The following is a 25,604-nucleotide window of genomic DNA, read 5'->3' as shown; positions in this document are numbered from 1 at the left end:
GGGGGGAGTATGAGGTGTGGAATGGAGTGAAGTCCAATCAGCTTCCATATGCAAAAGACCTTGAAGGTTCCATATGCAACTGACATTCCAACTGCCTTGCGGGGAGGGGGGTGAGTTTGAGGTGTGGAATGCAGTGAAGTCCAATCAGCAAAAGACCTTGAAACGCTGGGCGGGACTGCACAAAGCAGCCAGTCAACCCAGCCAGCGTCTTCTGACTGACAGTTCAAGCGTCCATACACTAAAGGGGCCAAATTTAGAATGTTCATATAGAATGTTCTTACTCAATTATATATAAGGAGAGATTGTTTTACTGCACTGCTGGTCAATTGGCCGTAACAATAAATTATTTGATTTGAACAGGAGCTTGGACGTAATTTGGGGATAGATGAGGGCTAATAAACTGAAAATTAATCCTGACAAGACATAGGTGCTATTGGAAGGATTGACCCAGAAACTGAGGAATCTCCTGTTCTTGATGGGGTTGCATCCCCTCTAAAGGAGCAGGTTTGTGGCTTGGGGGGCTCCTGGACCTAGGCCTCCTGTTCGGTAAGCAGGTGGCAGTGGTGGCTAGATGCACCTTTCACCAGCTTTAGCTGTGGCCTTTCTGGGGGAAAAGATATCTAGATTAGACTACTGCAGTCTGGCTGCCCTTGAAGAGTACAGGGAAGCTACAATAGATTCAGAATACTGAGGAAAGAATTCTGGCTGGATTGTCACCGACCTTTCCTTTTGTCCATGTTTGTATGTGTTTTGTTTTATATACTTATCACTGTTTTTAAACCTGTTTTAATGTTTCTATTCAGGCCTCGGATCGGACCGGAGTGCACCGGTACGTCGCACTGGGAGAGAGGCACGGGGGGGCGGTCACATGGCGAAGCCCTGCCCCCTTCTTCTAGCCGCCCTCTGCTTCCAGCCTCCTTCTGTTCCAGAACGAGGAAGAAGCAGGAGGGTAAGTCGGCTTCCTCCCCCCGTCTCTCTCTGCCTGGCCGAAGCTGCTCCAGCAGCCTCCACTAGGCCTCCAGGGCCAACCCAGACCTTCCCAGAGGTGCGCGAAGCCACGCACCCCGGGAAAAATCTCTCCCCCCATCTCTGCCTGGCCGAGGCTGTTCTCGGCAGCAGCTGCGACGCCCGCAGGGGGGGTGGGGTGAAACGTTCTCTGCCTCCCTGAGCCCCGGGGTGGTGGCCTTGGACTCATAGGGGCAAATTCCACTTCTCGCGCCGGGCCTGAAAAAGGGCCAGCCGAATGTCAATTTCGGCCCCATTATATCCTATGGGCCATTGAAGTCAATGGCGAAAACATAGGGTATATTCTGGGGGCTGGAGGGGAGGGGGCTTGGGGAAGAGGCTCCAAACTCGCAGGGTAGCTGCTGGAGCCTCTCCCCAAGATACCAACCAAGATTGAAGAACATTGGACCAGGGGGTCCAATTCTACGAGCCCCCAAACAGGTTGCCCCTATCCCTTCCATTGTTCTCTATGGTGGGAAAAAAGTAACTCCTCAAAGAGTAACTCCCTCAATTTCTCAAAGAGTAACTCCCTCAATTTCTCAAAGAGTAACTCCCTCAATTTCTCAAAGAGTAACTCCCTCAATTTCTCAAAGAGTAACTCCCTCAATTTCTCAAAGAGTAACTCCCTCAATTTCTCAAAGAGTAACTCCCTCAATTTCTCAAAGAGTAACTCCCTCAATTTCTCAAAGAGTAACTCCCTCAATTTCTCAAAGAGTAACTTCTGGTGATGTCAGGGGGTGTGGCCTTATGACACACTTCCGGTGATATCAGGGGGTGTGGCATATGCTAATGAGCTCCTACAGCTCTTTTTCTACAAATAACGGATCTGTTTCAAGGTGTTGGTGCTTACCTTTAAAGCCTTATATGGCCAGGGGCCTGTATATCTTCAAGACCGCCTTTCCCCATATGAGCCCCATAGAACATTGCATTCTACGAACCAGCATCTCCTGGTAGTCCCTGGCCCTAGGGATGTCTGACTTGCCTCAACCAGGGCCAGAGCCTTTTTGGCTCTGGCCACTGCCTGGTGCAATGAGCTGCCTTATGAGATCAGGGCCCTGCCGGACCTGTTACAGTACCACAGGGCCTGTAAGATGAAGCTCTTCCACTGGGCCTTTACTTGAGGTAGCGGGCATACACTTTGATCTGGTATCCCCTCCAGTGACCACAGATCCTAGAAACTGGATTGGACCACAATATTATCTGTTGAGGCATATTGTTTTAGTATGTTGGTGATTTTACTGATTTTAAATGGATTGTTATAATATGTTTTAATTGCAAATCTGCACTAATTGCAGATCTATATGTTGGTACCTGTCCTGAGCCTACAATTTGAGGAGGACAAGATATAAGTCTAATAAAATAAAATATATAAAAATTAAATACATTTATTAGAACATAAGAAGATCCCTGCTGAATCAGACCAGTAGTCCATCTAGACCAGCATCCTGTCTCACACAATGCCCAACCTCTTATTTCTGAGTATGTGGGGATTTGTTCCTGGAATCTTTCACAAGTTGGAGCAGTCTTATTTTCCACTGACACTGTCTGCCCACCTCTTTTGGATTTCTCAGGTACTCTGCACCTCCACAGAGAAATACCTCCACTGTGCCTTGGAATTTTTTCCTGTTTCTTTTTGGACACCCACTATAAATCCTCCTGGCACACACTAAATCCACTAAACCCGACTCTCTCTTCAGCAGGGTATAAATTATATGTGTGAGAGATGTGAATCTCTTGTTTGACCACCAGGAGCTTATTTTCCTTTTTAAAACTCTTTAGTTTGGCTTTTCTCAGATTAATATTGGAATCTGTAGAGAAATCTCATTTGCTCCTTGGACTCAGTGAGGTCCAACATGACTTGTCAGTCCGCTAGCACAGTACCCACTGACCAAAAAACAACCGACAGTGTCAACAACGAAACTCCAACTGTCAAGAGTTTTCTCTCTCTTTTTTATCATTAGACTCCCCCCCCCCAAATTCTGCATCAGAATTACATCACCACTGCTAGTCACATGACTGCAGGTATCTTTTCTTGCAGGTTGATCCCAAGCCCAGAGTCCACCACAGCCAACAACAGGGCATAGAGGCAGAGGCCTTCCCGATGTTGCCTCCTGGCTCTGGGATTCAGAGGCTTAGTGCCTCTGAATGTGGAGGTTCCACTCAGTCAGCATGGCTAGTAGCCACTGATAGACCTATCCTACATGAATCTGTTTAATCCCCTTTTAAAGCTGTCTATATCCTCTGTCAGCAAATTCCACATTTTGATAACTTGCTAGATAAAGAAGAAGAGAAGAGAGAAGAGACTGGATTTATACCCCACCCTTCACTACCCAAAGGAGTCTCAGAGCGGTTTACAATCTCCTTTCCCTTCCCCTCCCCACACCCTGTGAGGTAGGTGGGGCTGAGAGAGCTCTGACAGAGACTGCTGTTTTTCAAGAACAGCTGTGCCAGAACTATGGCTTGCCCAAGGTCATCCAGCAGGTGTAACTGGAGGAGTAAGGAATCAAACCCTGTTTTCCCAGATTAGAGTCCGCACACTTAACCACTAGACCAAACTGGCACTACACCAAAAGTATTTCCTTTTGTCCCTCCTGAATCTACTTCATTGTATGCCCCTGAGTTCTAGTATTTTCAGAGAAGGAGAAAAAAAATCTCTTTGTCAACTCCATTCACCCAGAGCATAATTTTATAAACCTCTATGTCCTGTCCCCCCCCCTTGTCTCTTTTCTAAACTGGAAAATCCCAGACTCTTCAGCCTTTCCTCATAGGGAAAGTTCTCCAATCCCCTAATAATCCTGGTTGCCCTTTTATGTACTTTTTCCAGCTCTGTAATGACCTTTGGAAGATACAGTGACCAAAACTGTATTCCAGATGAGGCTGCACCATTGATCTATATAGGGGCATTATATTATTAGCCATTTTCTTTCCAGTCCCTTTCTTAATAATCCCCAACACAGGGTTTGCCTTTTTTGCTGTTGTGGCACATTGGATTGGTTCTTTTATTGAGGTATCTACTATGACCACAAGATCTTTTCCCCTTTCAGTCTCAGCAAGTTCAGACCCCATTAGCATACACCTCAATTTGAGATTTTTTGTCCTAATGTGCACCACCTTACTATACCAACATTGAACTTCATTTGCCACATTGTTGTCCACTCACCCAATTTGTGGAAATCTGCCTGAAAACTTCACAATCAGCCTTGGTTTTTACCATCTTGAATAATTTTGTGCCACCTGCAAACCTGGCCACTACACTGCTCACCCCTAGTTTCAGAGCATTTATGAACAGATTAAATAGTACTGGACCCAATACTGATTCTTGTGGGACCCCACTGCTTACATCCCTCCATTATGAGAACTGTCATTTTATTCCTGTTCTTTGCTTCCTGCATTTACCTAATTTTTAATCCATAAGAGAACCCGTCCTTTTATCCTATGACTGTTGAGTTTACTTAGGAGTCTTTGGTGAGGTACCTTGTCAAAAGCCTTTTGAAAGTCTAAATATATAATGTCTACCAGGTCACCCTTACCTACATGCTTGTTCACTTTCCCAAAGAACTCCAAAAGGTTAGTGAGGGCAGGACTTCCATTTGCAGAAGCCACAATGATTTGCCTTCAGCAGCCTTTGCACCTAATAGTTTTACCTTTGATTGCAGTTTTGACCAATTTGCCTGGAACAGACATCAGGCTAACTGGCCTGTAATTTACTAGTTCCCCTCTGGACCTCTTCTTAAAAATCAGTGTAACAGTTGCTGTTCTCCAGTCTTCTGTTACAGTGGCTGAATTTAGTGATAAGTTAAATATATGGGTTAGCAGATCAATAATATCGCATTTGAGTTCCCTAAGAAGTCTCGGGTCTATGCCATCAGAACCTGGAGACTTACTGGTTTTTAATTTCCCCAATAAGTAATTTCCCCAAACTTAATATCTTGTCACCTCAATTTGACTCAGTTCTTCAGAATCCCTTCCTGAAAACAGTGCTTGTGGTATGGGTACATGCCCCCACGCTTTCCACAGTGAACACTGAAGCAAAATATTTATTCAGTTTCTCCACCATCTCCCCATCTTCTTTTAGCAGTCCCTTTATACCTTGGTCATCCCAAGGCCCAGCTGCTTCTTTGCCAGGTTTTCTGCTCTGGATATATTAAAAATAAATGTTTATTGTTATTTTTGATGCTTTTAACAACCAGCTCTGTAAATTATCTTTTCACATGCCTAATTATTATGCCTAATGATTAACTTAGCCATTGAACAATTGCCTCCATGATTCATTCCCTTCTCTTGGGAAGAAAAGCCACACATAGAGGTAGGAAGGGGGGAAATCATAAGACCCAGCTGAGCTCAGAGCAGGAGCAGGAGACAGAGCTGCTAGAGGGGTGAGTGTTTTTTTACTTGCTTTCAGCTGAGGGGATTCAGCTGAGGATATTGTGCGGGAGGACTGTGTTTGGGGGTGTGTGAAAGCGATTAGAGTTGTTGCAGAGTCCTGGCTGCTTGAGAGAGGGAGAGGAAGGGGCATTGTTTGACTGTGATTGACTGTAATTCAGTATTTAAGAAAGCACCTTGCCAGATGCACGAGCCAAAGCACAAGCTAAAGGGCTCTTTGCCTGTGGCTCTTAGCCTAGGGACTCTGTAAGAAGCCCAAGAAGAGCCAGAAAGCCAAGGCCCTAGGCTCTTTGTCTTCCCCGTAAGGTAAGTTGACTTTGACAAGAAAAACCACATAAATACAAAGGGTTTTAAAAGGGGGATTATATTTACTTATTTTAAAAGAATTATGAAGCCAGAATGCCAGCAGGGGGTTGGGGGCTATCCAGTGCTTTGCACGTAGTGTCACATGTATGACTATCTGCCCACTTGACAGAAGACTTGGGTGTGTGCTCGGTGCAAGGTGCTCCTGTTTCTCAGGGAACAAGTTTGCTCTCTTGAGGCCAAGGTAGCTGACCTGGAGAAGCAGAGACAGTCAGGCACACAGAAAAGACTCTCGGGGACTTGTTAAATATGTCCCACCCTGGATCTGGCAGCCCCGCTGCTGTCAGAGAGCATGAAGGTCAAGGAGAAACAGGGCACCATGCTGAGGATAAGGGGAATGTGCCCTCAGAAGGGACCCCTTCCCCAGCTGGTGAGCGGGTATCCTTTCACACCAAGGAACCATCCCTGGGCAGGGTGGGAGGGGGCTCTTGGTAGTTGGTGATTCGATCCTTAGGCAGGTAGACAGCTGGGTGGCGAACCCGCATAATGACCATATGGTGACTTGCCTGCCTGGTGCAAAGGTAGTGGACATTATGCATGTTTTAGATAGGCTGGTAGATAGTGCTGGGGAGGAGCCAGTGGTCGTGGTGCATGTCGGCACCAACGATGTGGGGAAATGCAGTCGTGAGGTCCTGGAGGAGAAATTTAGGCTGCTGGGCAGGAAACTTAGGTCCAGGACCTCCAAGGTAGCCTTCTCAGAAGTGCTACCTGTTCCACGCGCAGGGCCGGAGAGACAGGCAGAGATCAGGAGTCTCAATGCGTGGATGAGACGATGGTGTAGGGGGGAAGGGTTCAGGTTTGTTAGGCACTGGGATACTTTTTGGAACAAGAGGGAGCTGTACAGGCGAGACGGTCTCCACTTGTCCCAAGAAGGAACCAGGCTGCTGGCGCTTAAAATCAAAAAGGTGGCAGAGCAGCTTTTAAACTGAATATTGGGGGAAAGCCGACAGGAGATGAAAAGTCTCTGGTTCGGGTTGGCTCATCTCAGAGAGATGAGGGGGTACCTGTTGCTTTTCTACAGGGAGGTGGATTGAAATTGTCCACAGAGGCCATGGCTGGTGACATGGACTGCCGGACAACGACTCGAGATAGCAAGAGGAAGGATGCAGGCTTAACTTGTAAGGGAAATTACAGCTGTTTCTATACAAATGCTAGAAGTGTCCGAGGTAAAATCGGGGAGTTGGAGTGCTTGGTGAGGGAGGGAAAAATAGACATTGTGGGTATTTCTGAAACTTGGTGGGATGAGGAAAATCAGTGGGACACAGTGATTCCCGGTTATATATTATATCGGAAGGATAGGGGGGGAAGGGTTGGAGGTGGGGTAGCTCTGTATGTCAGAGAGGGTATAAAGTCTAGAAAGATTGAGAGGCTAAGTGAATTGGATTCGCTTCTGGAAGTTCTATGGGTTGAAATAGGGGGGCCAAAAGGAAACTTAACACTGGGAGTTTGTTATCGCCCACCAGATCAAAAGATAGAGGAGGATTATAAAATGATGAATGCCTTAAAGATAGCAACTAGACAAAAACACTGTGTAATAATAGGTGATTTTAACTACCCACACATTGATTGGGTCAATATGTGTTCTAGCCGGGAAAAAGAGATTGAGTTTCTAGACACTCTAAATGACTGTGCTATGGAGCAGATGGTCACGGAACCTACCAGGGGAGAGGCGATCCTTGATTTGGTCCTAAGTAACACTCAAGACCTGGTGAGAGATGTAAAAGTGATTGCACCGCTTGGAAACAGTGATCATAATGTTGTTGAGTTCATCATTTGTACAAATAGAGAATTGGCCAAAAAGACTCACACAACCATTTTTAACTTTAAAAGGGGTAATTTCTCTGATATGAGGGGACACGTGGGGAGGAAACTGAAAGGAAAAGTAGAAAGGGTCAAAACAATTGGGGAAGCTTGGGATCTATTTAAAACTACGATCCTAGAAGCTCAAAAAATATATATTCCGCAGGTTAGGAAAGGCACAAACAGGTATAGGAAAAAGCCTGCATGGTTAACAAACAGAGTAATGGAGGCTGTAAAAAGTAAAAAGAATTCCTTTAAGCAGTGGAAAGCTAGTCACAGTGAGGCTGATAAAACGGAACACAGGCTATGGCAAATAAAATGCAAGTCTGAGGTCAGGCAGGCAAAAAGGGAATATGAGGAGCATATAGCAAAAAACGTAAAAACCAACAATAAAACTTTCTTCAAATACATTAGAAACAGGAAACCAGCCAGGGAGGCAGTGGGGCCCTTGGACGACCAAGGGGTAAAAGGAGTATTGAAGGATGATAGGGAAATGGCTGAGAAGCTAAATGCATTTTTTGCCTCCGTCTTCACTGTGGAAGATGAGAAGTGCTTGCCCACTCCAGAACCACTGATTTCAGGAGGGGTGTTGAAAGACCTGAGTCAGATTGAGGTGACGAGAGAGGAGGTCCTAAAACTGATAGACAACTTAAAAACTGAAAAATCACCAGGCCCAGATGGCATACATCCGAGAGTTCTGAAAGAACTCAAATGTGAACTTGTAGATCTCCTGACAAAGATATGTAATCTTTCCTTAAAATCTGCCTCCATTCCTGAGGATTGGAAGGTAGCTAATGTCACTCCCATCTTTAAAAAGGGTTCCAGAGGAGATCCGGGAAATTACAGGCCAGTCAGTCTGACGTCGATACCGGGTAAATTGGTGGAAACCATTATTAAGGAAAGAATTAGTAGGCACATAGATGAACAAAACCTATTGAGGCAGACTCAGCACGGTTTCTGTAAGGGAAGATCTTGTCTCACTAACCTGTTAGTGTTCTTTGAGGGGGTGAACAAACATGTGGACAAGGGGGATCCAATAGATATTATTTACCTTGACTTCCAGAAAGCTTTTGATAAAGTTCCTCATCAAAGGCTCCTAAGTAAGCTCAAAAATCATGGGATAGAAGGACAAGTCCTTTTATGGATCAAAAACTGGCTAGTTCATAGAAAACAGAGAGTGAGTGTAGGTGGGCAATTTTCTCAGTGGAGGGTGGTAAGCAGTGGGGTACCGCAGGGATCAGTACTTGGTCCACTGCTTTTTAACTTGTTCATTAATGATTTGGAGATGGGAGTAAGCAGTGAAGTGGCTAAATTTGCGGATGATACAAAGTTGTTCAGGGTGGTGAAAACCAGTGAGGATTGTGAGGCACTCCAAGGGGATCTGTCAAGGATGGGCGAGTGGGCGTCATGGAATTCACTGCCACAGGAGGTGGTGGCACCTACAAGCATGGATGGCTTCAAAAGGGAATTAGATAAGCATATGGAGCAGAGGTCCATCAGTGGCTATTAGCCACAAGGTATAGATAGGGGCTCTGGGGCAAGTGATTCTCTGTCTTCTTGGTGCTTGGGGGGGGGTCAACAGTGGGAGGGCTTCTAATGTCCTGGCCCCACTGGTGGACCTCCTGATGGCACTGGTATTTCTGGCCACTGTGTGACACTGGCACACAGTGGCACTGGTGTTGGACTGGATGGGCCTTTGGCTTGATCCAACATTGGCGTCTCTTATGTTCTTATGTCATAAAAGCAGACTTGATAGTCAGACTATGAGGGCATACTACTCCATTATGTATGAGCACACAGAACAAACAGCTAAGAAGAAACTGCTTTCTGCAGGATCAAACCCTGGAGGTCCCTTCCAACTATGATTCTATGATCCTGTTTCACAGGGTGGCCAACCATTTGCCCTGGAGGGCAACATACAAGGCACAAAAGCAAGGCCTTCCCTGATGCTGCCTCCACTGGTATTCAGATGTTTACTGCCTCTGCATATGAAGATTCGCATTAATCATCATGGCTAGTAGCCCCTTGTGGACCTATTCTCCATCACTCTGTCTAATCCCTGTTTAAAGCCACCTGTGCTTATGGCCATCACAACATATAGTGGTGGTAAATTCCACCACTTAATTACTAAATAAAGTTGTACATTTTTGTCTTACCTAAATCTATTGTTCATCAACTCCATTGGATCATGCTTGATAATTGTTCAACAGCATCTCAGCCTGAAAGTGTTCTATGAATCTCATGTAGTGTCAGAAAAATATTGGGACAATTGATGGCCTTTGTTTCTTCAGGTGAGTAGGCATGTATGATTTCCCAATGTACCACATGTTAGAATAATCATACCAACCCCCATATATAAAAAATGTTATGTGTGAACTGATATATATCTATACTGCAGGTGGGGGGAATGAGGCAGAGTTATTTGCATACAGCCATCTCAGTGAGAGCGTAACTCACTAGATTTAGGTGGGGAAATTTTCTTTCCTATACACAGATAAAGAAGGAAAGACAAAACTTGCTATCATTAGAACTGGCAGGAGCAATGGCAATTTTTTCTATATAGAAAATGGCTGGGAAGAAATGCAAAGCAGAAGCATATTTAAGCCACGTGAGGTCTTGTTTGCTCGCAGTTGGCTTTCTTGTCAATTGTCTCCACACCTATTTAATTTATCACCCATTTAATTTATCACCAATTTATCACTAATTCTGACTAGGCTTGTCCAACTCCTTACATTGTTAAACATTGTAAACACTGTTAAACACTACGATATAATAATTCAGAAAATATTAGTTATGCCAAAATAAATGCATTTAATCAAACTGAAAATGAAGATAAAAATACGAATTCTATGCGAGAGTTTGTAGGACAGAACAATTACATACACTTAATCCTAATAGGATAAAGGTTAAACATAGCATCGCTTGACCCCTTCAACGACTGACATTCATGCCATATTATTGTTAGCTTTGCATGTTAAGCAAGCAAATTTTCAATCAACTTGTGTTGGCTTTACCACAGACACAGATGTTAGGCGGACTCCTTTGTTCATAAGGTTCTCATTATTAGCTCAAACCAAGCTGAATATTTGACTGAAGGAAAGGACCATATCATTGTTTTCAGATTTCACTCTATGACTTAACTGAACTACATCTGCCAGCTTTAGAAATACCAAGTACTTCTTGGCGCCAGTACTGGCGCCTCAATCTGTAACTACCAGCCTAAATGCTTGAGCTTGAGGAAGTTTAGTAACCATGAAAACAACTTAATAAAAGCTTAAATTGTGATTAAAAGTAACTCACAAGTTGACAGCGCACACCAACGTTTGTCCTGTGTGTAATTCATTCAACAAAATATCAAACAGAATCCACAATTAAAATAGGTAGGCTAGGAAAGTCAAAAAGATGTTTTCATGATTTATTAAGTCTGCAATGTACTTGAAACCATATTTATTTAATAGGTAAGCTGGCACTACACAGCTCCATTCCATCTGCTTTAAATCTATTATAAGACCCTAGGAGGCATGAAGAACACTCTATATAAATATAACTCCACTTTTCACCTTTTATGCAAAGCCATCATTTAATGTCAATGGGGAGAGAGGAATTACAGACACCTTCAAAGATGTCTCCTAATATGAAACTTTCAAGGTTATGCTATCAGTCAGCCTTTAGAAGGTATTTATTGCTAAATACAATGTATTTAAAGGTAAACGAGACCTTGTGTTTTTTTAAAAAAAGAGGTATTCACAACAGTTAGGATGTGGATCTATTTGCCCTTGCCCCTAATTCAAATGAAGCATGAAGGGAAGATTGGATGGCTGGAAGGCAGGATCGATTTCAGGATTGTGTGGACCTTGGGCAAAGGAGTACAACTTGGCCCCCTTTCCCCTTTAGTATGGTCCCTTTTCCTCCAACCACACCCCTTTACGGTTGCCAGGTCTTACTTGGCTGCTGGCGGGGAGGGGGTCTTTATCCCAGTCTGGGAGATCTTCGGCATGCATGCTTAGCACGCGCTACAATAACATCAGTTAAAAGTGATGTCATCATGCAGGGCACATTGTGGGAGGGGCCTCTATTGTTCAAGGAAAAACCATAGAGTTTTTCCTCAAAATGATAGAGCATCCTCCCGCAACGTGTCCGACGTCGTGATGTCCCCTCTAGGTGACATCATTGCGCCAGGCACGTTGGCCCAAATGCAGCACTTTGGGAGCGGGTTTCCCCCTGCCGGCCAGATCTGGGCTGGCGGATCAGGGACCCTAAAAGTGGGCAACCCCCCAGGGAATGGCAAGTCTACACATCTTCCATTTGACACCTCCCATTTCTTCTTCAGCCACCCCCTTTTCTATTTCTATTTGCTTACTATGGTAAAGAGAAATCTTACTAAATTGTCCTTTCTTAGTTATTTGTATTACTTTGTATGAAACCAGAAAGAAGGGATATGCCTTCCATGATTTCATTTGGTAGGCATTCAAGAAAATCGGTATCTTTTGTGTAAAAGCAATACAAATATCAATCTGGAGGAACCTCAGACTCAAGGTCTGTGGAAAGGTTTCTCTACTCTCATCACTGAAAGTGAGGAGGCCATCCCACATCCATCCAAAAAGCTTCAGCAATTGAACGGTCTTAATGTACTGAAGATGTTCATTTGGAAACTTCAGGTAGAAAAAACAGAATTTAATTTCATCAACACCAGATCAAAGTAGCCATAAATTAACAGAAAGAAATAAAACTTATTTTTAATACTGAGGAATGCATCACTGTTTTTAAACAAAGAGTTAAATCTTTGATACAACTAATTAAATCCACTAACAAGTATCTCAGTCCAAATCTTTCTGGTTTTATACATATGTACTAATTTGTATTATATTTTTAACTGTTGAATGCCTTGAGGCCTTTTTTGCCTGTGTATATCCATGATAATCAAGATGTGTGCCGTGAGAAAGTACCTCTAATGCATTGACTAGTTGTGGCAACTGCAACAAAACTGAATTGACAGCATCTGCTCCAACATGAAGAAGAAGGAGGAGGAGGAGATTGGATTTATACTCCACCCTTCACTCAGAGTCTCAGAGCAGTTTACCATCTCCTTTCCCTTCCCCTCCCCACAACAGACACCCTGTGAGGTAGGTGGGGCTCAGAGAGCTCTTGAGAGAACTGTTCTTGAGAGAACAGCTCTGAGAGAACTTGTGACTAACCCAAGGTCACACCAGCAGCTGCATGTGGAGGCGTGGGGAATCAAACTCGGTTCTCCCAGATTAGAGTCCATGCTCTTAACCGCTATACCAAACTGGCTCTCACTCCAAGATGTAGCACTCCAAGATGTCTGAGACAAAGCTTTTAGGATCAGTTTGGGCAAATGCTGTGGGGCTGCTTCCCAGCAGTATGTTGCTCCAGAAAAAAAAAATGCATAAATATGATTTAATATTACAAAAAAATCCTGTTCCCCCAAGAGCGCTGCGATCAGGGAGTCTGGACCTCCTCGAGGTTCCAGGCCCCCGGGACATCAAGCCAGGGCTTTTTCGGTGGCGGCTCCTACCTGGTAGAATGAGCTCCCGGCGGAGATCAGGGCCCTGCGGGACCTAGTGCAGTTCCGCAGGGCCTGCAAGACGGAGCTCTTCCGCCAGGCTTTTGAGTAGGAGCCGCCGCCACTATACCACCATCGTGGCTGATTTACCATCTACCTGGCTTTGGATGGGGGCAGTCACCGCCCAGAAGAGGAACATCATTCTGGCGCTCATGTGTTTACACCATCGGCCGCCAGTGGGGGACATCTACCATCTTGAACTTTAAAATGAACTGTAGAGCACCATTTTAGTCTGTATTTACTGATGTTTTAATGTAACCTATGTTTTATTTCCGGCGTTGCCGCTTGTTTGCCGCCCTGGGCCGTACGGGTAGGGCGGGATATAAATCCCAAAATAAATAAATAAATAAATCAACACAAGATTCCAGTTGTGAGGAAAACAAGGTACAAAGAATGCCTAGTTTTTTCCCCCCTAGAACAATGGCTTGCACTCTTTTGGCACTGTTATCACAGTATGGGCTACAAATATTAGACACCAACAATCCATATTTTTCTGTCACCCTTCCCAACACAGTGCTTGCAAGGCCTTTTTTCTGTTATATCTATGACATCCAGAATTTATTTTAAAAAAATTCTCCTTGATGTCCACTAATTTGCTGTTAACAAAGACAGGGGGAGTGTGTGTCAATAGATTGAGCAATTTGTCCATTGGCACCTTGGTGAGAGTTTAGCATCCATCACTATAAAGTAATAAAGTGGCCATTTTCCACTTTACTGTGGTAAGAAGTTTGCAAAGGGAGGGGGGGAAACAATTATTTCACAGCAGCAGCTCTCATTAATTTTGCACAGTGGCTCTCTTTGGTTGGCAAATGACTGACTGACTAAGCCCAGCTTTGACTACAGGCTTGCTGAAAAGCATCAGACAACTGGGGAAGCACAAGCTGAGGAACACTTAAGAAAGTCTTGCCCCTTTTCAACAGGCTTTCCCCTCTTGCTGCTGACCCACCTGCTCTTTCTTGGAACATCATGGGCTCACCAGTTTCAGGGCCAAGCAGGAATTTTTTGGGCTCTCCCAATTGGCTGTGGGGGTGCCTTTGTTTGCCTGCTTTGCAGTGACCTGGGGTTATATGGGTGTTAATACATATAAAACAGATGGACAGAAAGAAAGGCCTGGTTTGACTATTTAGGGTATAACTGGTTAGGGATGGGCACAAACCAAGACTGTACAAGAACCCCCCCCCAAAAAAAAAACAACAGCTAAGCAGCAGGGAGGCACTCCCCATGACTCAGAGTCCCTTTAAATCCCTGTTTTCTGCTTTATCCACGAAGCATCACAAACTGCCTTAAATGTCCGTGGTTCATGACAGTAGAACCGTCACTAACTTTGGTTTGCGAACCACAAAGAGCAAAACTTGTAGCAAATTTTGTTTCATGGTTCAGTTTATGCCCATCCCTATAACTGATTTGGCAAGAAATTGGCCGGTTGCTCACAATGGACAGGGATGATTGGACAGGCATCATAGATGGAGAGAGTTTTAGACTAGCCCATCACTAGCTTTACAGCAGAGTGGGGTTTGAGGAAGGAGCAGCCTTGGTGCTGAGCAACATCATATTTAACCAGGTAATGGCCTCATGGTGCATCGGGGAAGGGTATGGGGCTTAGCACCCCCCAGCACATGATGTGCAGGTGAGGGTAAGCAGGACCAGTGGAATGCCACTGGCTGAGTTTGAAGCCAGGCCAGGTAAGGCAGCCTTTGAAAAGTAGAACAAAATGGCTGGCAGCCTTAGTACAATCTGCCCTAATTAAATATTCAGTCAGCATATTTAAGTATGATACAGATCTGATATTTAAATAAATTAGTTAAACCCAGATGGTGGTCTTGTGTCTTTATTTGGGGTGCTGGTGCAAAAGAAAGATGGAATTATTGTGAAAGGCACCAAGTATTTAATTCTATTAATTCTTCTTGTATGCTGGAAACAACTACACTTCATTCTAAATTGGAAGGAGACATGAGGGATTCAACAACGTCAATGAAATTGATGTCCAATCCCTATTAATTTCATTTGGATTCACACAGAAACATTCCCAGCACAGTACTCCCGAAGCCCTCAAATTTCAAGCGGAAAGGGTTTACAGTGATATGCAACTGATTCTCCATACTGTGCTATTTTTTAATTACTGTGTGATTTTTAGTACAAAAAAGATGAAATTATCTTCGTGAACAAAATCTAATAAAAGTTTATTTCACTCACCATGCTGTATATCTTTCATATCTAAGTGAAGACTGGACATTAATATCCCAACTGCTTGTGATCTTTTGTTGCTCAACAATTTGACAACCTATCAAAAAGAAGAACAGTTTATTATTTTCCAATGTATTTTCCCATGCTATAAATCAGAAATCCATAACACAAATTATATTATTAAAACAGCTTCCAGAACTTGGAGTAAAAGTCCTGATCATCATTGGACATTGTATGGCCTCACAGATGCAAATAGCCTCCAGCCCACAGTGATGTATATTTTAGCTTCAGCGCTTCACTCCTGTTACAACCCGAATAAAATGCACTGTCAAAGAAATTTCCAACTGTGGCTAATGCATTATATTTGATATTGCTTCCAAAACCACGCAATGGTTTCCAGTGTAGATGTAAACTAAAACTGTGAGACTATTTCTGTGGCTGCTTTATCCTGTAGTATGCACACACAGGAAAACAACCATGTACATTTTGGGACAATCAATTTAATGAAAACAAAGAGATAAAACCATGCAATTTTTTAAAAACTCAAAACAAACATAATTACAGCATAGAAGGCTATTTCTTTGGTCTCAGCAGGATTACAACTATCATGTATAGTAGGATCAAATGCCTGTTTTTTCTGATTTTAAATAAACAAACCATAAATAATTTGGGGGGAAATCAAAATAGCTTTAAAGTTATTTCAATCACATTTATGTGAATGTTTACATCTAAACCCAATGGTACAAACCTTATTGTTAGCACCATCAGAAACATTTACAATGGGCAAATTTCAGTCACCAATATTTATCATTTTAGATCCCATTGATGTTATTGGAAAAGAGTGACTGAATGGGACTTGGCAGGCCATACCTGAAGCTAAATGTCTGCCAAGAGGTAAAAAGTAGTACTAAATACAGCTTTTCTATGAAACTTAGCTATACTTAAAATATATAACCCAGAAAGATGATATACACATGAATAAGATCTTGGCAAAGAAAGAAAGATCAATAGTGATTAAGGATAGGCATGCCTTAATCCTATTGAAATTTAATATTTAACAGTCATTTAAGACACACTGCTTACATTGGAATTAAGGCAGGACCACTAATTTTGAGGCAACACAGGGTTCCACTCTCAAGTTTGTCTTATAAAGCTAGTTCAGGAGGAGTGTTTGCAGGGTTAGAGAGAAGTTAACCCTTTCCCTGCCTGTTGACTGTTTTCTGTTATTCCTCTCCCATTTTACCTAGCTGGGTTCCAGGACCAGAAATAAGCCCAACTTGGGTGGAAGGCTATGATACCTACAAGACCCCCCACCATGGGGACCCTGTAGCTGTTAATCCATAAAGATCCTCAGAGGTTTGGAACTGGCAGGAATTCCCCTTGTCACTTTAAAAATAGAGTGGTCCACCTGCTGGAATGCTGTATGTAACTATGTCACATACAGCTCACAACACAAGTCCATCCAATGTATTATTAACAACCCACAAACCATGCTGGATAGCAACACTTCCCTCACACGAGCACTGGGGGGGGGCAGCAACCTTTTCTTGCTTACAGACAGTCTGCTAACCTTAAACAACTTCTCACTCACAGTGATAAAGTACTTCAGTAACATGGACTCTGTTACCAAGGCCTGCAACAAACCAAGTTGCCAATTTTGCTCTCATGTAGAACCTAGCAACACCATCACTGGACCCAGCAATATCAGCCATGCCATCTCAGGTTCATACTCCCGTCCTGCTCATCCTCTAATGTGATTTATGCCATCACGTGTCAGCAATGCCCTTCCACCCTCTACGCTTGACAAACAGGCCAGTTCTTACAACAAAGAATAAAAGGACAGAAGTCTGAGATTAGAAACCACAACATTAAAAAAACAGTGGGGGGGACATTTTAACCTTCCAGGACATTCATTTGCTGACCTAAAAGTAGAAGTTCTTTTACAAAGGAATTTCAAAGGGAGATAAGCAAGAGAGACTGCTGGATCACAACTGATAATGAAGCTCAAGACAATGCATCCTCCTGAATCAAAACCTAGGTTTCCTGTCTCATTACCAATGCTGATTTCTCCAAACCTACTATCCATATCTGCATATCACACCTAATACAATCAAGCCTACTATTGTCATTCACCTGCTAATGTCATTTGGCATCTGAAATCACTTCACTCTCCAACATGTAAGGACAGATGGACTCATATTCTGTATCTGAAGAAATTTTGTTAGTCTTTAAGGTGTTACTGGACTCTTGCTCTTTTCTACTGCTGTATGTAGTACATTGATAAAACATCTTCTGTCTCAAACCTCCAAAGCTCCCTCACCCTCTGGCTAAGAATAATTGACTCAAACTTGCTATAAAATAATTGAGGCTACTGACTTTGCCTAACTTCTCCTCTCCCCAACTTGATTCATTCAAGCTCCTAGGAAAAACTTCCAGCTCTGCCCCAGCCATTGTCATCCTAACTATATCTCACTGACATCCCAGCTTCTTTTTATCACTCAGTCACTAATCTCGTCATCCAACACTCCTTCATGCAAAAACTTCAGCAGCTATTTTCAAACTCTTCAATAGATTTCAAGTTTCAACCCTAAATCCAATGCTGCCCAAGCAAAGTCACTGCCTCTCTACTGATAGAATTAAAGATGTATTTTAAAAAATCACTCTCCAGACTAGGGATGGGCACAAACCGGGAAAATGGAGGTCCATCCCAGTTTGTGGGAAGTTCACAAACTGGTTCAGTTCATGAGGTTCATGCATCTTCCCTCCCTCCTTTCTTCTGGCGGAGGCTCCCTGAGGCCAGCAGAATGGAAGGGGGGGATCTTGCAAAAGCCATTTAAAGGGAGGAGGAGATTGGATTTATACCCCACCCTTCACTTGGAGTCTCGGCTTACAAACTCCTTTCCCTTCCCCTCCCCACAACAGACACTCTGTGAGGTGGGTGGGGCTGAGATAACTCTGACACAAACTGCTCTTTAAGGAACAGCTGTGCCAGAGCTTGTGACTGACCCAAGGTCACATCAGCAGGTGCAAGTGGAGGAGTGGGGAATGAAACCCGGTTCTCCCAGATTAGAGTCCGCACACTTAACCACTACACCAAAGGGGACATTTCCTCTTGACTCAGAGGACAACCCCTAACCCCGTCACCGGACACAGCCCCACGAAACTACTGATGGGCCGGCGCCCGGCGACTCTGTTGGATCGGCTACACCCAGATTGGGCACTGGCCTCAAGGAGGTGCGAAGCACCAAGAGGGTTCTAACAGCGCGAAGCACCAAGAGGGTTCTTTCCAGGGGACCCTGTATTCATCCGAAACTATGAGACCGAGCCTCCCTGGATCGCAGGCCGAGTCACCAAAGTCAAGGCCCTAGTCTCCTATGAAGTGTCAACTGACGACGGTCAACCTCTGCAGAAACACATCGACCAACTACTGAGGCAACAGCTCCCAGAGGCCGGAGACCTCCCCAGTGGACGACAGGAGCAAAGACAACCATTCAGGAACCGGGCGTTCCAGCCGACACCCCAACCAGCGAGGAGGCTACGCCAAGCGGAACACTTCTGGGAGTAACCGAGCCAACAGATCAGCAGCTGATGCCACAACCACAGGGTACAGCTAGTCAACCGGAACCAGTGGTTAGTGAACCAGTACTGGCCCCCAGGCATTCCCTCCATGAGCACCGGCCCCCCGGCCTACTTGCAGGACTATGTCACATAGGTAGGGTCTGAACTATGGGGGGAGGAGTGTTGTGTACATGGACTACCATTAGGGGTCCGCAGCAAGACCAGAGCTTGGCTCCCCTGAACAATGGGAACATAGGATCCTAGTTCCCCCCAGCTCCAACCAATGGCCACTTTGGTGGGAGAGTCAAACCCTCCAATGGACTAGGGCTGTGCTGGGTGGGTGTGTATATAGTTGGCCTTGTAGGGCCGTTTTAGTTAGTCTTGTGTTAAGTACAATAAACGTGTGCAAACTCATGTCGTTGTCCGAGTCCTCCATGTGGCGAACCCAGTACTTTTCAAAGTGAACCAGCCATAAGACTGGGGAAGCAGGCGTGGGTCCAAAAGCCAGTTGGAGAGCCAGTTGGTGTACTGATTAGGAGTGTGGACTCTAATCTGGGAGAACCGGGTTTGATTCCCCACTCCTCCACATGCAGCTGCTGGTGTGACCTTGGGTCAGTCATAAATTCTTTCAGAGCTGTTCTCTCAAGGGCAGTTCTCAAGAAAGCTCTCTCAGTCCCACCTACCTCACAGGGTGTCTGTTGTGGGGAGTGGAAGGGAAAGGGATTGTAAGCTGCTCTGAGACTCCTTCGGGCAGTGTAGGGTGGGGTATAAATCCAATCTCTCTTCTTCTTCACTTCAAAACACTACTACAAAGTTAAGAGATCTGGAGTAGGAATGGGCATAACCCGAATTAAGAACCAAAATCCATGATGAACTGGGCACGGTTCATGAACCTCAGTTTATGCCATTGCACCTTCACAAGCCACAGGAACTTCCCATGAACCTTCCAGGTGGGTTTGTGTGGTTCATGTCAGCAAACACACTGGTGCCAGCAGCGGGGCTTGGAGCGGGGCTTCGCCAAGCCGCACCACCACAGCAGCGTGGCTTGCAAAAACCACCATAGAATGACTCACATGTGAATTGAGAAGACACAACTCAGTGAGTGAACTGGGAAGGCATTTAAATGTTGGAAGCGATTTCAGAGATCCCTTTTGCTCCCTTTCCCCACTTGGGAAATCTATTGTGTATGCTGGCAACAAATCATGTTATTAAGTGAGATCTTTTGTAGCACTGTCTTTTAAGTTTCTCATCAGATGCTCAAGCAACATAGCAAGGAGAGGGCATAGAGAAAAGGCAAAGCGAGAAAAAGCACCTTGGATAGCTGAGTGCAGCGGCATAGCTAGGTTTTGCATTTACTCTGTGCAGCCATCTCTGTATGCAGGAGGCTCAAGGGGCAGTGCTACTATACCTACTGGGATTTCTACACACAGAGATGACAATACATCACACGTAATAAACCAAGTACAAACTGTTGTTTAGAATCCCCATTTAGTTCTAAAGAATACACCAAAGTTTGTTGGCTGCCTACATTTAAACTTCACAGTAAACCGGAGGTTACTGAATTGTGGCTTAAAAACAGTGGTTAATTGTGAAATCTGTACACAGATTCCAACTTCCCCAAATACTTAGTTGCAAACCTTAGGATATTTTTACCCAAGGTAAGGTTATCACAGCACATATCTGCATATGTGAAAATAGAAACTAGAGTTACAGTGGAGGCTGATCTTGGTCCTTTTTATGAGGATATTTTATGTAAAATTGTTTACTGTAAGCAGATATATCCATAAATGCATGGAGGATGTGACCTGGGTGAAATGTAAAGAAATTTGACAGGGAGGGTGGGATATGTTTAAATAAATAAATAGTGAGAATTGAGGTTTGGATGAACTTAGGATGTTAGAAGGTCTACAAAAGAAGACTCATGAATAGCAAACACAGAGCAGGATGTTAATCATATATTCAAGGGAAAGCAACAAAAGCGGGAGGCTTGGCAGATTCAGTTACCATCATTCAGTCAAGAGAAACAAAGAAACATAGACTAATCAAATATATTTGACTTCTGCATCTTATATGAAAAAACCCCAGAGAATGGGGCCAGGTTCAGATGGGGGATCTCTTGCAGACCTAGGAAGCACTCTGGGTTTGCAGAAGAATGTGAACCTCCCAAAATGGAAGGGGTCTAAAATCCCCTTCATGGTGAAGAATGTTGTCTGCACTTGCACAGTCAACATAAGCATAAGGTAGCATCCCCTACAGAGTGGCTCTGAGCAGGTGGAGGAGCTTGTGCCTAAGCCAGATGAGCAAGCAGGAGTTAGAGAAGAAAGAGAGAAGGTTGCAGCAACTGCATGTGCCAGGCAGGCGGGTGGGTGGGCGGTAGGAGGGGAGAGCTGAAGTTACCCCTGCATGACCCAGCCACCATTGGCAGCAGCTCTGCAAGTGGGGTAGCCATTCAGTGAATGGGCTGTCCAGCAAGGGAGTGGTGGAACAAAAAGGATGGGATCCCCCCACAATTTTCATGGGTCCTCCATTTGTCTGCTATAATAGGAAACAGTAACATACTGGGCCCACTTGTCAATCTCCAGGTAACATAGTCTGTTTAAAACTGAAATATAAAGAAGTTAACAACTCAGAATTTGTTACATGAAATCTGTTTGTATATTCATATTAGGGGATACATATGGAAACTATACAGGGTCCTAAGTGGATCGATTATGAAGCCATGAATATCAAACTCTCTGAATATTTGTGGTGCTTACAGAGGTCCATAGAACAGATTACCAGGGAACTCATAGTAATTGCCTCTATTTGCTCACTGGCATATACAAAGTTAAATGCTCACCACAATCAAAAACATGCTGAATGAGTACTCTGGTTTCATATTTCCTCCAGCACAGTGGCTGTAACAATACACAACTAATTCACAAAATATGAATATTAGCATAATGGCCTAAAGCAGTTCCCACAATTAGAAATAAAATAAAGCCATTAACTGCAGCATATGAGCCTACAGGCTACAGACTAGTGACGCCATTAAACAGAGAAACTACAAACGTTTGCTAATCAAATCTCTACAAGATCAAACCATCTCAGACACAATGCAAATATCCTATTTTAGTTTAGAATCTGGATCTGTGCTTTAAAAACAACTTTTTTAAAACATAAAGGAAGCTAAAGATATTATCAGCACTCTAATATCTATGACCAAGTTTCTAACTGTTGAGTGGCTCTTGTTGTTGATCAGTAAACAAACGACATGCCAAATTTGTTCCTGTAGAGATAACGCAAGCAAAAAGAGTCTGATATTTAGTGAAAGGTAATGCAATGCAGATGTTAGACAATTAAATGCTTGGAGCAAAAAATATGAATATCTCTTTCCCCCAAAATAATGTCTAGCTCATGCAGAATTTGTTTTGCAGTAAGTTCGACTTTCTGGAACAAATTTAAATGCTGATATTAACAGACATCATCTCAAAGTTGTTACTCATTATAACAAGCCAAATTACTAGTTGATACCAGTTCTCATATACTGAGTCAGAAGTTTGCAATAAAACCATACTATCTTAATCATTATTTATTTATTTATTTCAGTTCATATCCCACCCTACCCCACAAGTGGGCTCAGGGCGGCTTACAACATTCAGTGAAATCATTAATCCTTCAACAATAAATAATTCATAAAAATAACAGTTGCAGTTAAAAAATTCCTGATGGCAGCTTAACCATTTCTTATTAGACAAGAAATGTAAATGTTTATACTTAAGCATTCAAAACCAGGCCCACTAATACAAGACAGACTTCAAGAAAACCCATTTTTTTCAGCTATCTCAGGTTCCAGGCATGAGTGGTATGGATTGACAATGCCCCATTTGAGAGAACACCTGCTCATTGAATAGTAGGCAGGACATCACTCCCACCACCATCTTGACCAGATCTACCCAGACCAACCCTTACTCATTCCAGTAAACCAAGGTCAATCTTTTTTGGATTGCAGTAAGTGCAGGTGATGTTCCCGTAGCCTTTAACATTCACCAACCTTCCAAACTTAATAATTTGGAAGAAGAGGATTTTTTTGTGGACTGGAAAGATTTTAAAGACTATTTGGAAAACAACTGGGATGTAAGGGATGGTTTATTTAGTTCTGATAACTACTGAAAGTTAATAGATATTGTAAAATGGATTAAGATGTATAACCAAATTAGGGAAGGGTAAGTTACCTATAGATTTGTGTAATAGATTTAAAAGGAGGTTAAGAGGACTTAAGAACTGAGCAGGAGGTTGGAGCACTGTGGGAAGCCGAAAAGGGGGGGGAAGGGGAGGAGGGTAGGATATATGGGTATAAAAGTGTCTGATTTATATTGACTTGTGTTTACCATTCACCAACCTTCCCTACCTTACCACATTTTCATACTGCTGCCTCCTAAGCACAATCGTCTAAACAATCTGCTGTAATAGACTATAGAAATAAAATAACAAAACACTCTCATCTAGACACACAGTACACAAAGTCTGTTATCTGAAACTAATCTAGATATATCATCTAAACCTGCTCAACCAAATGTATCAATACACCTAATATATGTAAAAAGAATATAAATGAAATCTAAAATGATATATAATTTCCCTATTAATCTATAGCAGAGTTTCCCACAGTTTCTTGGCCATGGAGCCCCTATGGGATCCTGAATTTGGTGAAGCCCTAAAATGTCATGATTTTTAATTCAATAGGTACCTTACTAGACATAGCTATCCCCCCCCAAACGTATCAGGAAAATAGTAACAAAGTAACAGGGTCATAATAGCTAGATCTTCCCCCGCCCCTCAATTTTAAGGGAAGAGTGCTCCCTCCCACCTTTGGCAAACCCATTTAACAGTAGGATTGATAATGGAAAACCGGATCCTTATATTAAGGACAGACTTTATGCTGCACTTTCTGTTTTTGTTGAGGCATAAAACGAAAACCTAATTTCACACAACATTGCACAAAATGTAGGTACTCATGAATCATGTTGCTCCAAAAATTAGTGGAAGTTCTTTGAAATTCTGTTTGAGCTGAGAATCAGACATCATTTATTTTCCATCAAATGCAAGTGTACTAAATATGAACATATCCTTTCTATGCCAGTTCAGCATCAGAACCAGACCCTTGTTAAAGAAAAAAACTAAATATAATAAAACATTCCTAACATGACTGTCTTCATACATACTTAACACATCCAATTCTAGCCTGCTATTCCATTTTGTAAACCACCGTCTTCAGACTGACTGCAACCTTTCGTTTTCTTTTTAACATTAAAGTACCCAAGCTCTATGACTGGATGCAGCAAATGCCATTTCATGTGTTGTTTTATAGAACTAATCCTCTATTAATATATAGCAGTTCTGGGTAATTCTCCTTTGTATGACAATTGATGAAAAATTTCTCAGATTGTTTAGACTCACATACACAGTAACAAGTAAAAATAAGCACTGTGTTCTTCAACAGAAGACAGAACAATAGGTTTAAACATTTCTCTAATTAGAAACAATAATAGATCCTCAGTTTTTAAAAATGCCAAGGGCAAGTGAAGGAATGTTTAAAATTCTCTGCTTTTAAACTGCAACACTGGGCAGTGTCCCCCCCTTCCAGAGCACTTCTTTTTGACTCCATTTAGCTTATTGTTTCATGGAACAAACAGCCTCTTAATTCTTGACAGAACAAGGTCATAGATTTAGAAAGAAGAAAAAATGGTCTTTCAAGCTAAGGTTAAAAGCCCTTACCCCAATAGCCTATGATGCCAACAAAGAGAGAACATTAACCAGGGCCAATCCTTTGTGGAGATGCCGGAACTACATGAGGACTGAGTTAATTGCTAACCTTGTTACGTGTATTCCATGTAAGCCATTTTGGGATTAAATAGCTGAAATTCAGGAAACAAATATTTAAATAAATAAGAGCAACAAAGGCAGAATATAGCCAGAACACTGGGGGCTCTGGGGTACACACAGACCTCTTTAGATACTAGCACTGCCACCGAAGTAATACTGAAAAACTCTTCCCTGTAATAATGACTCAGTGAATATGCATTAAATGCAGTTGACTTTACCCTACTTATCATATGATTGCATAGAGCCTATACAAACCACTGCTAAGGTCTACTTACAACTGATTCATGCACAGAGTAAGGTGCATGTAAGTATTATGCATGCAGCACCTGAGCAGGAAAAAAAGCTTTTCATCACCACTTATACTAGGGGGAAATGATAATACAGTTTGCAATGATTTAAACTTCTATGTATGTGTTTCTTTAAATTTTGGTAAGCTTCAGAAGAGAAAGGAGTTTGAAAGAGGAGGATGAGTGAGGTGATTGGTTGGTGGCTCAGAGTGTATATGGGTGGAGCTAAGAAAAGTGAAGAGAGAGAGAGAGGCTGTTAACAGTCAGCAGACGTCAGCCAGTCAGCAGTTAACGATCAACAGAAAAAGTCCAGTCTTCTGAATCCAGCATAGTGCTGTGAAAGGCATTAGGATTCTGGTGAAGAAAGCAGTAATACTTATAGAGGACATATTAGTGACTAGAGAGAGTCAAATCCTGATATTGTCAAAGCATTATAAAAGTGTGAAAGAAAGAAGCTGACAGAAACCTAAGAAAAGGGAAAAATTTAACTGAGCAATATATATTAAAGCTTGGACAAAGTACATTCTGAAGAGAAAGGATTTGATAAAGAGGAGTGGTTGTGAAGTGAAAGAGTG

At 43.0% G+C, this 25,604-nt stretch overlaps 1 protein-coding gene across 1 annotated transcript in view; it reads right to left on the bottom strand.

Moving 5' to 3' along the window:
- The window catches only part of FMN2 (formin 2), a 267,533-nt gene that overhangs the window by 137,746 nt on the left and 104,183 nt on the right, over positions 1–25,604 (bottom strand). The window contains exon 8 of the mRNA XM_015421613.1: positions 15,329–15,416. Coding sequence (XP_015277099.1) covers positions 15,329–15,416 — 88 coding nt within the window. The remainder of the gene's footprint in view (positions 1–15,328; positions 15,417–25,604) is intronic.

The sequence above is a fragment of the Gekko japonicus genome, unplaced genomic scaffold (genome assembly GCF_001447785.1).
Source record: "Gekko japonicus isolate JY-2015 unplaced genomic scaffold, Gekko_japonicus_V1.1 scaffold378, whole genome shotgun sequence".
Lineage (NCBI taxonomy): Eukaryota > Metazoa > Chordata > Lepidosauria > Squamata > Gekkonidae > Gekko > Gekko japonicus.
This window is presented reverse-complemented; position numbering and strand designations above follow the sequence as displayed.